At 41.5% G+C, this 13,836-nt stretch overlaps 1 protein-coding gene across 1 annotated transcript in view; it reads right to left on the minus strand.

The window, feature by feature from the left end:
* tenm2a (teneurin transmembrane protein 2a) overlaps window positions 1-13,836 on the minus strand; it is a 140,866-nt gene that overhangs the window by 54,073 nt on the left and 72,957 nt on the right. Inside the window, exon 3 of the mRNA XM_028415633.1 lies at window positions 1,324-1,530. Within this exon, the coding sequence (XP_028271434.1) occupies window positions 1,324-1,530 (207 nt within the window). The remainder of the gene's footprint in view (window positions 1-1,323; window positions 1,531-13,836) is intronic.

Here is a 13,836-nt window from a genome sequence, read left to right on the forward strand (position 1 = left end):
TCTCCCTCTCTGCCACTGTCTGCCATTAGGGTGTCAGTGGCAGAGTGAATTTATTTGCTGTGCGGTTACTGGGCTAATGATTGATGTTGCCCCAGCAAACAGTAAACCAATTAGAAGGCTGATGTAACGTCATTTTAAAAGCCTCCTAATCACGTTGCTCTTGAACCTGGGACCCGGGCCTTCCCTAATGAAGATTTATACTGGATCAAAGGAGAGTCTAACGCCATTAACAATAGATTGTATTCCACCAAAAATCACATTAGGACTTCTCTGCCCACCCCTCTCCCTCCCATCAGGCCTCTGCTAAATATATCTGCTGATTACAAGTGCAGATGCACAGAGGAATGGAGAGGCAGGGGAAGAGCGGGAAAGGCAGGCAGAGATTTGGCCCACAGTAGCTAATTGTTGAGAATAAATGTGTATACTGATGAACAAACTCATCACTGCACTTGTGTGTGTGTGTGTGTGTGAATGTAAGGGCAAGGTGCTGATATAAGCACACTCTGCCTGTAACAGCCAGCGAGAGAGAGAGAGAGAGAGAGAGAGAGTCTGGTGATGAAAGAGAAAGCTCAGAGACAGAGAGACTAACTAGTTTGTCTTTGCTCCACTGATCCTCCTGCCGGCACTTAAAATTCATCATCCCCTTACCTTTCACTTTCTGCTGGGTTATTAATGTCATATGGAAAATAAGAATAAGCACACCTCCTCACTGGGGAAACAACTGGTACTCTGCAGAGTGCAGGGGTTACTTTGACTTGCATCATTGTTTTTTTTTTTGGCAATATTTGACAAAGGTAGGAGGGGACATTTAAAACATAATGCATTAATAACTCAACAGAAGTGTAGGAGTGGTAAATGTTTACATTTTTCATAATAAAGTTTCATCATTTTTGTACATTATCTATGTCGTATACTTAATTGCAGAAATATTATTGTTTAATTTAACTCTGTATAATCACAATAAATGGTTTATTTTCCTCCAGTAAAGCCATTACTGACCAGGATTTTAATTATTACCTGTCTCTAACAGTACATTTTACAGTCTCACTACCAATAAATATTTGGTTTGTTTCCCAGCCCTGCAAACAAATGCTGACTTCAGAGGAAAAAGCAGAAACCAAATGGATCGACCAGAACAAGATGTGACATTAAATTACAGCAAAAAGGGTTGTTTGGCTTTTTTTACTGAACAAGGTCTAAATCAGATCAGGAAACAGACACGTGACGAGGTAACACAGTGAGCCCAGGTGATGGATGACATACTGATACACAAATAAAATAAATCACAGTGAAGAAGGATGGCTGAAATGGAGGCTCTCTTACCCGTGGAGGAGGGCTGGGCTCGGAGCAAATATGAGTCATCTGGGTGGGGCTCCAGGTGAGAGTGGGTGGAGTTTTTCTCCAGCAGGGGCACCTGGCATTCCCTGATCGGTGGAGACGGGCCGGGGGAGGGGTGGTGGGGGGCAGACGAGGAGGATGGAAGGGACGGAGGGAGCAGGGTGGAGGAAGAGGTTGGAGGGAGTGGGCGACCTGGAGTCGATGGAGGGACAGAGAGAGGGAAGAGAAGGACGGAGGGGACGTTAGACAAAACAGATGGTACTGACTGACAGTGGTACAGGGGCTTGTTCAGAGAGGCAGGTTTAATGAGAAATAAAAACCTACGTGCATGAATGTTAATAAAACCACGTATCACTTGACTTGTCGACTTAGATAAAAACATGCTGCAGGTTTTATTCAAGTAAACCTGCTTCTTAGCACAGCCCCTGATAAGAGAAATGTAAAGCAGCACTGATGCAAACACAGAATGTTGCAGCAGCTGAAGAGACTCACAGAGATATAAACTCAAACAAAATCCTACAGATCTCACAAAAACTGACTGCCGCTGACCTTCCTGTGTATCAGACCGTAACATCAATGATCACTGTCCTCATTTCAACAGCAAATAAAGGCCTATAGGAGCCTATAGATGATTCAACATGAATGTAGTTAGTTGAGGGGTGAACATAATGGACTGTGTACACTACTTTCAGTGTGCAGGGCAACAGAGTCATCAGACCAGGATGACCTTAGTGTAAACTCCCTTGACACTTTGTATTCTCTGTATATTCAGTGTGCCACACACACAAAAGCACCACCATGCTCTCTGTCCACTCGTCCCTCAGGCTGTCCACTGGTTTTGGTGTGTGGTGCCCTGAAGGTCAGGTAGGCACTTTGACTTTCACAGCTCTGTTGTGCCATCGTCTGACTCTATTTCTGTTCTCTTGGTGCCCTTTGGAGGCCAGGCTAACAGCCTAATGGTTAATGTCACGTTACTGTTACAGCAAAGAAAAAGCAGGTAGGTGTGAACAGGAATAGGCAAGTGTCGTGTAGTGCTCCCTGGGAATCACAGTTTATTTAGGGCTATTCTGAATCACCCACGCCCAGAGAAGCTGATGTATGAAGAGGGCAGGAAACAGAATCGGCAGCTCATGAGAGACGCCCGAGCACAAGGAAAAGTCACGCTGCACCAAAATGGTATGACACACTTTGAGCACTGCTGCTGACGCTGCTGAAGTTATGGTAATTTTTGTGCCATTTCCACAATTTTTTTATGACAATTTTTCCTCTAATGAGTTAGAGTTACTGTTTTGTTCTCCATACAAACACTGCAGAGCAGTCTCACTATTAACACAAACATAAAATCTGAAATGTCATATTTGTTGCTCGGCAACAATCGCAACTTAATACAGAAAGGTACACATCGTTCATGAACCAGCTTGATTATGATTATAAATACAATTCAATTATACATGCCGTCCACCATGCCGGGCCAATAAAAAGCCTCGGGTGCATGTAAATTATGCAAGCCTGCAGTTTATTGGAAGAATGTGCAGTTTAAAACAAATGGTGAAAGAGAATTTTTGTGAGGACCTACATCCATTGTACGATTGTCCTCTACGTGGGTAAGACAAAAGAAAGTTAACAGCCAAGTCTTTAAATAGTAGGAGCCATGGGATGTGTGGACACAATCAGGCTGTCCCATACACCAGAGAGAGAAGAGAAGGGATGGAGAGAATTCACTCTACTCTCCAAAGGTTTGGAATCAAGGACAAAGACAAATCTAATAAATTCTATTTAGAGACGGCTCAAAATATAGAATAATTATGTCTGCCATATTTGTAACTCAATCAATCAACAATACGGTAAGAATGAGGGCACCGAGTCCAGTTAATCCACCAAAGGACTCAGGTTATTATAACAACTAATTAAATAGACGACCAAAGACATTTTGACATAATCACTTATTTTTTTTCTCATTTAAAATGGCAGCCCGGGGGGCAGGTGATGTTGTTTCATACAGACATACAAATGAACTGTTTTTCTTTTATTCTTTGATGACTTATATTTCACTTTTACCAAGTTGATATTTAAAAAAAAAACAAACGGTTGAAAAAACTACTTACTTCCAATTTTACAAACTTTATTTTGCCGCTGAAAACCTCACTAGAAAAAGAAAGGAAACAAAGCCCAGCTTTCTGTCCTTCTCGTTATGGGAAGAAAAAAAAAAGCAGTACCAGAAAAAGCAGTACCAGAAGAGAAGAAAGACAGAAAAATGTTGAGGCCATGGAAAAAAAAAGATCGTCGAACATTCATCATGACATTATTTCGTTCTTTTTTGTCTCCTTTTCTTACTCGCACTTCTTCAGAATACAGATGTAGTGTGATTGTAATTTGACAGCATTCACCTTCCCATCACAGAGTATTGGCAGAATTCAAAGTGTGTGATAGGCTGTGATAGATGGGGGACTTTTTTTAGGCGACGGTGCAAATATTGCTTGCATCAGGGAAAAAAAAATACCTCAGCGAGAGAGGGAGGCAGATCAATGGAGACATCATTTAAGAAACAAAGCGGTTGGATGTAGCTGTTGGAGGCTAACCTGCCCATCTACACAGCGTCAAAATGAAACGCATTAATCATGGAAAATGCATGTTTGTCTCCAGGTGCCTTCAGAGATGTATTTGACAGAAACACAGGCGGACCGATGCCTCTGTCCCGCTGTCCAAACTGCTTCAGCTTAGAGCTTTGCGTCACAGAAACCAGAGCTAGGATCGATCCACAGCCCCACGTTAACTACACCCCAGAGAGATACCAGCCTTGTCTTCTGTTTAGGTATGTGTGTGTGTGTGTGTGTGTGTGTGTATACGGTCAATCTCATCAGAGCAAACAGAGAAAAATGGATAAACAATGGCAAAGCAAACACAGTGGCCCACAGGAGGGAAAAGGAGACAGACAGGGAGGGACAGTGAGAGAAGGATGGAGAGGAAGGAGAGGCAGAGAGGTCACGGGGGGAATCAAAAGGACAGCGAGAGAGGGGGGGGGGGCAAAGAAGAGAGGAGTCCACAAGCTATAAAACTTATTACCAGTAAAGAAAAATGAGGATAGGAAAATGAGGAACATAATAGAGGGGTGTAATTAGGAAGGGAAGAGGCAATAGAAGGGGACTGAGGAAGATGGAGGACAGGGGAAAAAAACAGCAGGGAATGAGTGGACACACTAGAAAAAAAAAAAAAGAGCCATTGATCTAAATGAATCGATCAGTCACTCTTCAGAGAGGACCTTGCTATTTACATATTTCACAAGTGCTGTAATGAGGCTCTTGGTGACAGCAGGCAATGAAAAATGCCCGCACACCTTTAGGATTGTTTTATTGCTTGTATATACAATTTTGTGCATGTGAGCTCGTGCACATCAGGTTATGTGTATGCGAGTGTAGTTATTAATGTTTTAAATGACTTTAATTACAAAAAAAGGAAAAATTGCACCAGTTGGCCAAAAGCAATTAAGGGAACTTTAATCTCCTTAGCAATTATGCTGTGGGGCATCCTTAACTCAGTCATTTCTGCCCGCTACATTTCTAGAAAGGTCAGTGGAAATTGCTTTGTGTTATTAGAACAAAGACTTGGCAATGAGCTCACGTGGTTCTCTTGACGATTTCTTCATCGCCATGCTTTAGCCGCCTCCCTGGCCATCTGTATACATCTCTCAATCCTACTCTCTGTGCCCGTCTCTCACTCTGTGAATCTGCAGTTCTCTCTCACAAGTGTTGATTAATGTGAAGGAGAAGTGTATCATGGGGAAGAATCCTAAGACTGTATCAAAACCATTAGTAGTGTTCCTTAAGGATTTGCCTACACTGTTAAAAAAAACATACACTCCTCATTGGTTTGTTGAGCGAGCACCCAGCGTCGACTTGCCTCTATGAGTCACACACACTGTTTTAGCTTCGCCTGTTGCTCTGCCACTGTAAAGCTTTACTGAATCATCACAGTATGACTTTTGTATAATCCATTGTTTCTCTATAAAGCCATCCCCTACTGTGAAATGCATATAATTGTTAACTCTTCTCTTCTCTCGTCTTGTCTTCTGTTCTCTGTCCTTGTCTCTATTTCCGTCCGTCCCTCCCTCCCTCTCCTGCCTCAATCCGCTCATCCGTCCACCCATCTGGCTGAGGTGAGGAGTGGTAGGCCGAGGAGAGGAGAGTGGAGTGGAACGAGGGATGGAGCGACAGCTGGAGCCCAGTCAGACAAGGAGAGACAAATTACCCCTCTAACGAGAGCCATTCATCATCTCTTCATCTCTCCCTTCTTTCATCCCTCTCTTCTTCCAACACCTCTACATGAAACACAGCAACACCTGGATGGCAAACATCTACTGCACAACGTCACACTTGATACGGCTCTTTCTTTTTCTGCTCGCTGTTCGTGTGGCTTGTGCCTCTAAGTCAATCAGTGCGTTCCTCTGTAGAGACGGCGGAAAATGACGAAGAAAAAGCGAGGGGAAACAACAAGATAAGGGTGATGTGAAATGATTGAATGAGCTGTGCATGGGTGTTGTGGAGGGAGGAAAAAGAAGCGACACACCCATGCTGGCACATGCAGAGACTCATTACCATGGCTGCTGTCAGCACAGATGTTGGTCTGAGGGGGAGCTGTCAGTCAATGTGTGTGTGTGTCTAACTATACACATATACTGTATGTGTGTATGTGTGATCGTGCCTGACAGTGATCTGAGGGCTATTTAGACAGCTGCTGACACAATGGGCTCTTTTCTCTATTTATCTATACAGTGCAGTCGTCTCCTCCATTGCATCTCTCTTCCTGCACCACCCTCCCCGTTTCTCAAGTCCTCGCCTCCTCTTTCCTCTTATTCATTGCTTTTTAATATCTCACATTCAGTTCAGACTGTGGCAAGACGCACACCTGTTGTTGCCTGTATGTGTGAGCAACAAATGGATGTCGCAGCCCATCCAGGAACGGCCCGAGTTCATATTCTTCATACTATGAATGCGTTCTCCTGCAACACCCCCAACCTCCCTTTTCTTTTTCTCTTTCGTAATTGGTGCTATCGCACAAAATGAGTGATAAAATGAGTGAGGCAGGAGGAGATGAGAAGATGATTCAACAGACGTGTTTTAATTAATAAAGTTGGGCTTGCACAGCCTAAAGAGATGATTGTATCGCTGGCTCTTTCTTTGATGTGTAACAGAGCGTCTGGGTTCTTCTCTGGCCTAAAGCTTCTCCTCTGCTCATGCTCACTTCCTCTCTTCTTTCATCTCGCCTGCATCACTTCATCACTTCACAACTACGGGGGCCCTCTTCCCAAACAAGCAGTCCCCCACGCACACAGCCTAGAGCTGAGGCTGAAGATGCCTCCCAGATGGGGAAAAGGTGCTATCTAGAAATTCAGCGTCGCATTAAGGCATTTATTAACTCCAACTTATTAACTTTTGATTTTTGATTTAAAAACACTGTAAAAAAAACAAACAGATCTGTTCTATGTACCACAATACTGAAAGAGCATGACACTGTTGTCATTTAACAGTATTAATTACATATGAGTAAATAAAAAATAATCAAAATAACAGCTTGGTCAAATATGAACTACTTCAAAAATTGATTTTTATCAATTCCAGCTATTGATTTTAGAGGTTTAAGCTCTTCTGTTATCTCCCCTTTATATTTAACGTGTCTGAATCTGGCTGCCTTTCTGCACAATAAACTCAGAACACTCACTTTTTTCTCAATGAAAAACCTTTACCATTCAGACAAACTGCCAAAAGGAAACTAACAAAATGCAGCAATGACACGTAGCATTCCTCGGGTGACCTTGTAAAATCTACCCACACTGCACTGTGATGGAGACTATAAACAAATGGGAAAAGCACAACTCATCAGCACATATAATGACAGAAGACAAATACAACATACATACTGTGTACCATTGTTTAAATCCACAAAAAGGAAGGACTGGACTGGTAATACACATGCAATTCCACATTTTCTGATTGCTTAGCAATACTATAAATGTTTTGGGTTAAACCAGGCCTTTCTCAAAATGAAACACATGGTGAATGAGTTGGAAAAGAATCAGCTCATTCCATTTGTAAACAGCTCAGAACACGCACTGTGTTACAAGAAGAACATTTCCTATTTTTACAACCCAATATTTAGCCATATATTTAGACTTTTTCTCTTGATCTCGCTGATATGCTTTATAAAGCTTATAATAATGAGTTCTTATTTGACCAATGATGACTTTATTCATTAAAGTGGTGAACTGGAAAAACTACATCTAGCTCAACAACATCAGCACACAAAGAATCATCTGAATGCTGAATACTTTGAAAAGGCAATATAAATACGTATGCAGAGCAAAGAGAGGGAAAAGATATGAAGGCAAAAAAAAACCTCAAAAGACCTTCGCCTTGTTCCATGTTTTCAATCACAAATCAAACCCCAACTCTACTAAAAGATGGCTCTGAGGTCATTCAGAAGTAATAGGTTCTGATGATTGGTGGCCTCTGAAATGCATCAGAATAAAGGAGATAATTACAAACTAATATCAACAGAACTGAGAAGAGAAAAGCAAGGAGATGATGAATGGTATGACATTTGCTGATGGTCTTATAAACAGGAGGCAGTATATCATCAGTGTAGCTGTGATTTTGGTTATTAGTTATAAAAAATTACATCAGCAACCTCTGAGTCTAAACAAATTGCAGTTCCTCCAGTGGCCACATGAGGGTGTCACCAAAAGAGATCCTCACATTAAATTGCACAGCTTCACAGCACAAATAAACATAATTAAGGCCTCAATCTATTGATTTTTCGTGGATGCTTTGCACAACAAGTGGGTGTAGTCACGAGCTGTGTACCAAGATGTCACCCTCCTACTTCATCTCCCCTCACTGCTTTGCCCACTTTGGATTAGCCAAGAGTTAGGAGGACTCAGACGCTGCCAAAATGGCACTGCTGGAACCTCCACACTGACAATCAAATCTGCTCTCCAAGAAACCAGAGGGGGTTGTCCATTGTCTCAAAGTCTGATACACTGTGCAAACATAATGTAAGGCATGTGGACAACTGAATGCACCCATAGGCTTCAACAAAGCAGAATATACCTTTTAACCAATAAGGTGGAGGTTGCTTAAGCTGCATATATTAAAGATTTATACACTGCTCAGACACAAACAGATTTCATGTCTATTTACATTCAGTTAGCATGCTCATGGATACACATTTACATTCACACAGTCACACATGCTTACAGACAGAGACCTCCGGCATGAATCCTAACAGAGCATTTCTCAGTAATTCCAGCATCTGGTTCAGGAGGTCGTTCCTCACTCCTGTTCTTACTCAGGAGGCTGTTTTTTTCTGAGAGGAAGAGAGACACGGACAGACCTAATCTAACACAGAGTGGCACACTCAACCTTTTACACCCTGAAGACAGACACAGACGCAGCCCATGGCCTATTTTCATCTGCTAACAGAAATATACCTCATTGTTGCTGCTATGTGCATTTCTGTGGGACTGTGTGTGTGTGTGTGTGCACATGTCAGTGTCTATACATAGCATTAAGATGCTACAGCACACTCATGCTGTCCACTGTCAAAGGTGTCCAGTGTGTAACTTGGGGCAACCATAGAGGCTGCATTACCATATAAATTACATCCATGTTGTTGCTGCTGCGGTGGATTGATGGTATTGTTATGGATTCTACGCATCTGACCCTCATTGAAAACAATCAAAATAAATAGTCTCCTCCTCCTCCTCTACCTGCAATGCAAACACACACATGGATGCATGAACAAGCACACTTGGCTCTTGGTGCACACACACACACACACACACACACACATATATACAGTGCACACACAGACACAATTCTCATCTGGAGGTGCAGAGGGACAGACACCTTTCCTCTCAGCCTTCCATTACCTCTGAACATGCTTTGCAATGGCTGAAAGGAGCACATTTGATCAGGAGGACATTTCTGAGAATAGATTTCCTTGTGATAGCGCGTATGTGTCAACTTCAAAACATGTAACAATGCTGCAGCTTTCTTATGTTCGCTAAGATGTTAATGACTATTATTTAATTAAAAAATTCAGGGCACAAAACACAATAAAACATAGAATCACTACTAAATTAGTAACATACAGCTTACTGTATATACACATGATTGGTGTCAGGGATTAACAGAATGCATCTCATAGTGGATATGTGTTCAAATGCTCATTAGGTAATCAGGCTAATTTAAGGCATTACTTTCTCGAGGTGTGCACTATTCACTCTGCTGAAATTCACAATGCACTAATCATCCCCTGATTTAAAACCAATTGTCTCTGCACTTTAGATGCACTGTAGCCTACACACAAGAGGGTGAGGACAACACACGGGAAGAAATGCAGTTCTTCCCTGAATTATTCACATTCAGAGATCATCCACTTAAATAATAATAATAATAAAAACAGAAAACAGAAACCCATCTGCAGCATTGGACAGACATTTTTAATCTATATTGTATCTGAAATATCTATATCTCTGTGTTAATTATTTCAACTGGTGACGGCTTTCAGTCTGCAGGGTGAACCCCTGTGAAAAGCCTCACTGCTGAACGTTCCAGTGACCAGGAAAAAAAAAAAAAACATATTATGGACATAAATTAAGAAGAGGATTATTACCTTTTAAAACAAATTAAATGGCACGTATGAATCCACTTGTCATGTAAAAAAAAGGTGAGTTCAATTTAATTTAACCAGCTTTGATTAAAGCTTTAATTAATGTTTACTAAAAAGATTAAAATGAGGCAGCTTCTGTTCCGATAAAGATCAACGTAAGAACTCAGAAAGAAATAAGCTTTGCCAGAAATAAAAACACAATTCTTTGTTCAAAACAACTTCACTAATTAGCACTTGAATGTGAATCATCGCAGCTTAAATTTGAACCAAAAACGTTGTAACTAAAAATTGTTACACCACTTCCAGAAACATTACATTTCATCTCAGCTGCTGCACACAATCCTTTTGTGTTGGACTATAGATCTCTTGATTTTCATTCAAATTTGGGAGACGAGGCCTGTGTAAAAATAAATACGTAAATAGCTTATAAAACAACTATAATCATCTGTGCATACGGAAACTTTTATATTTCACACATGCACAGGTGCCTACATGAGTACCTATTCAACATAGCAGGGCTCCACTGAACTGTCAGCCAATCGCTGTGGTTGTTATGGCAATCTAGTTCTATAAAAAGCCACAAAATAAATAAATAAATAAATAAAAACATCTGAAAAACAAAGAGGCAAAAAATTAAAGGAGAGATATGAAAGAGAGAGAAAAGAACCGTGGGAGATGGTAAGTGATCAGGATTTGTTTGGTGCATGGATCTGTGCCCTTGTGCAGGCAGAGATAGCCTGTTGTGCTGTAATGTCATGAATAAACTCAGCGGAATGGGTTTTTTTTTCTTCTATTGTGTGTGTGTGTGTGTGTTAACTTGTGAGGCTGAGTCAGCAGTGTCTCCTTTGACGATAAGCAAATACGTGCCTGCACACACACACACACACATGCACGGAGAGTGCCTGGTATCCTCTATGTTGGGATCAGCCCAAAGAGTGGTGATGTGTTCGGAGCCAGTGGATAATGACTGTACTGCGGCCTGTTGCTGAGAGAAACCTCTCCTCTCTTTGATGTTCTGGGGTCGCTATTTATAGTAGCAGCTGAGGAGAGCTGGAAAACACAGTTAGCCACATTATGTTCTCCATAACTAGCTTACTGTTGAGCATTGTTCTCTCTCTCTCTCAAGGTGAACAAGGCTGGAGTCTCCACAGTCTGTTGCACCTTGGTTCGGATGCAGATCTGCACCTACACACAGCTTTGTGAAGGTGCAGTGTGCAGACATGTGCCTCCTGCATTTGTGTTAGTATATTTTAAGGAGTATTTGACAAATAATGGTAGCAGGCACAACACAATCAGGTCTGCAAAGAGCCTTTCAAATTCTGGATGTCTTTGACACAGAGAACATACAAAGTTAATCAGGCTAAATTTCAACAGCACCAAAGCAAAGTAGCTACTGGTGTGCCACAAAGATCATGTGTAGATTGCAGCTTCTGTGATGTCGTGTGTGCAAAAGTATAATTTGCAAGAAATCAGTCACTGATAATAAATCATCACACAGTTGGATATGCTGGATATTCATCACACAGTTGGGCTTCTTGTTGTACTAATAAAGGTGGATCAGACATGGTGTTAACTAAACTTCAAAGAACTGCAAATCTGATATTAAACAGTGTAACAGTCACAATAGTGCACAGTGTAACAGATATTTTAGTTTCACAATGAGTGCTTTAAAACTGGCTTTTAGAAAAATCCACATTTTGTCAGCCAGAGTCCAACCCCCCCCCCTCAACACTGTTTAATTACTTCACCTTTTAACTCGTTTCTATGTATAAATTATTGTTATTATTATAATTTCATCATAATAGACACCCAATTTATTTTCTCAGTCAGAGTAGAATTGTGGAGGATAATTAATTGAAGTGACATTTTAGATATTAAAAAAATGTGTTTTTTGATCTTAGACAAATCTTGCTGCTGAACTGGCTCCTTTAAGCTCTTCATCACTCACAGAATGTGCTTAGGAGGTGAGCCTAATCACTGATTGCATTATTAGCTGCTGCTTTAGTAAATCTGATGTTAATTACATGCAGACTGTGAGCACAAACAGAAAGAAAGGTCCCACACAATCTTGCACTTCACTGCCGTTTATATATAACACAAATGTGTTCCACTGAAGCCAAAAGAACATGCAATCGTCATACACTGTTACAATTGATGCACAGCTTGCATCAGCTGACATCAGCTGACTCAGAGGAATAAGGAAGTCCCTATGCTAAAGCACTTCACATAGAGTTGTGCATCCTGGTGTATGCCTGAGTGTGTATTTCGGAGTGCTTGTTTGCGGTCCCGTTTTGCACAAACACTCTCTTGCAAACGTGATGCAACTCCCGAGGGTACAACCTGCAAACCGATTCAGCTCATAAACAGTTGTGCCTAACCAAGCAGAGGCAAGAGCCTTTACTAGGCATTAGAGGAGACAGCCCAGTCAAATGTTCAACATTAGACTATTAGTCTCACCCCTCACTACGAACTAGAGACCTCAGAGACAAATAATAAATGCTAATCTTTGTAGGACGAAGCCAAGTCAGTCAGTTTAAGCTCAGAGCGTTGAATGAGATTTTTAATTACTGCATGACCTGGGGTATATTAGCGCATATTAATGAGGATCATTAACCTAGAGGTAACTAAGACCCCTCCTCCTTAACTACAACTGATAGCACCTCTACCGCCTGATGCTAAACTATCCGTGTGAGGGTGTATGTATTTCACAGACGGCTTATTCCATGCTTTGTAATAAAGTGCTCGTCCTTGGTAAAAGTAAATAACCAAGTCAGTCTCAAGAAATTATGCAGCTGAGTGTCAGAACTCTAGGCCAAAATAAATAAATAAATAAAACCCAGTGCTGAATACAGAACCTTGGCTTGTAATGTTAATAATTTTGTGTCCATTTGTTGCAGATGAAAGATGGCAGGGGTGAACATTGTGGAATTTTTATCTTCCTTTTGTACAGCCTCAAAAAAAAAAACCTTTTCAATGGGCAGCAAGTTGGTAAAGCAGAGAGCGAAATGAAAGATGAGGAGAAAGAACGAACAATTTGAATTGACATATGCAAAGGTCAAGGTAATTTCGCTGGATAAAGAACAGAACAAACAGGAAAAAAAGGAAAAAAAGTTTGTCCCGACTCTTCAACTTTAAGTGGTTAGGTAGAACACAGGAAGTCCTATTTGCCACCCCTGCAGTGGAAATGTCAGGGATGATATGATGTCATCCTCCCATCATTTCTGTAACACCACCACCCTCCACCCCACCTCATCCCTTCTCTCCAACCACGTGTGTCAACTTCAGTCTTGTATTGCCATTACACCGCAGTCTCAGCGGTATAGAGGCAGACGCTTTTATCTCAGAAGAGGGTAGACCAGCAGTATTTGGTTTGTAACATTTGCTAAGCACACACCCGTCCACAAACTCGTTCATGCACACATGCCTGTGTAAAGAGACACTAAAGCACTTACACACTCTTCTTTATCTCTTACTCTGTCCATTTCTCTGCACTCTCCTGTCTCAGCAGTTTATCCTTTCATCTTTACATAACTGTGAGGTCCCTTGGTGTCCTGATCTAAAAGTAGCTGTTCCACCATACACACACGCAACTTTTCTGATCCACAGTGCAGGGACCCCGGTCACCTGAGACTCCAAATCTATCTTATATCATATCAATACACCAGCTGGAATAAAATACCAATAGAAGCGGAGGGCCGATGTGAGGGGATTCAGTTTCACTTACACATGCAGGACTTATATATGGAATATAGGGCGACACCGCAGAGGGAACAGGGCTCCTTTCTGCACTGAATCCAAAGAACGACAGAGGCCTGTGCTGTGGCGAGTTCT

The sequence above is a fragment of the Parambassis ranga genome, chromosome 10 (genome assembly GCF_900634625.1).
Source record: "Parambassis ranga chromosome 10, fParRan2.1, whole genome shotgun sequence".
Taxonomy (NCBI): domain Eukaryota; kingdom Metazoa; phylum Chordata; class Actinopteri; family Ambassidae; genus Parambassis; species Parambassis ranga.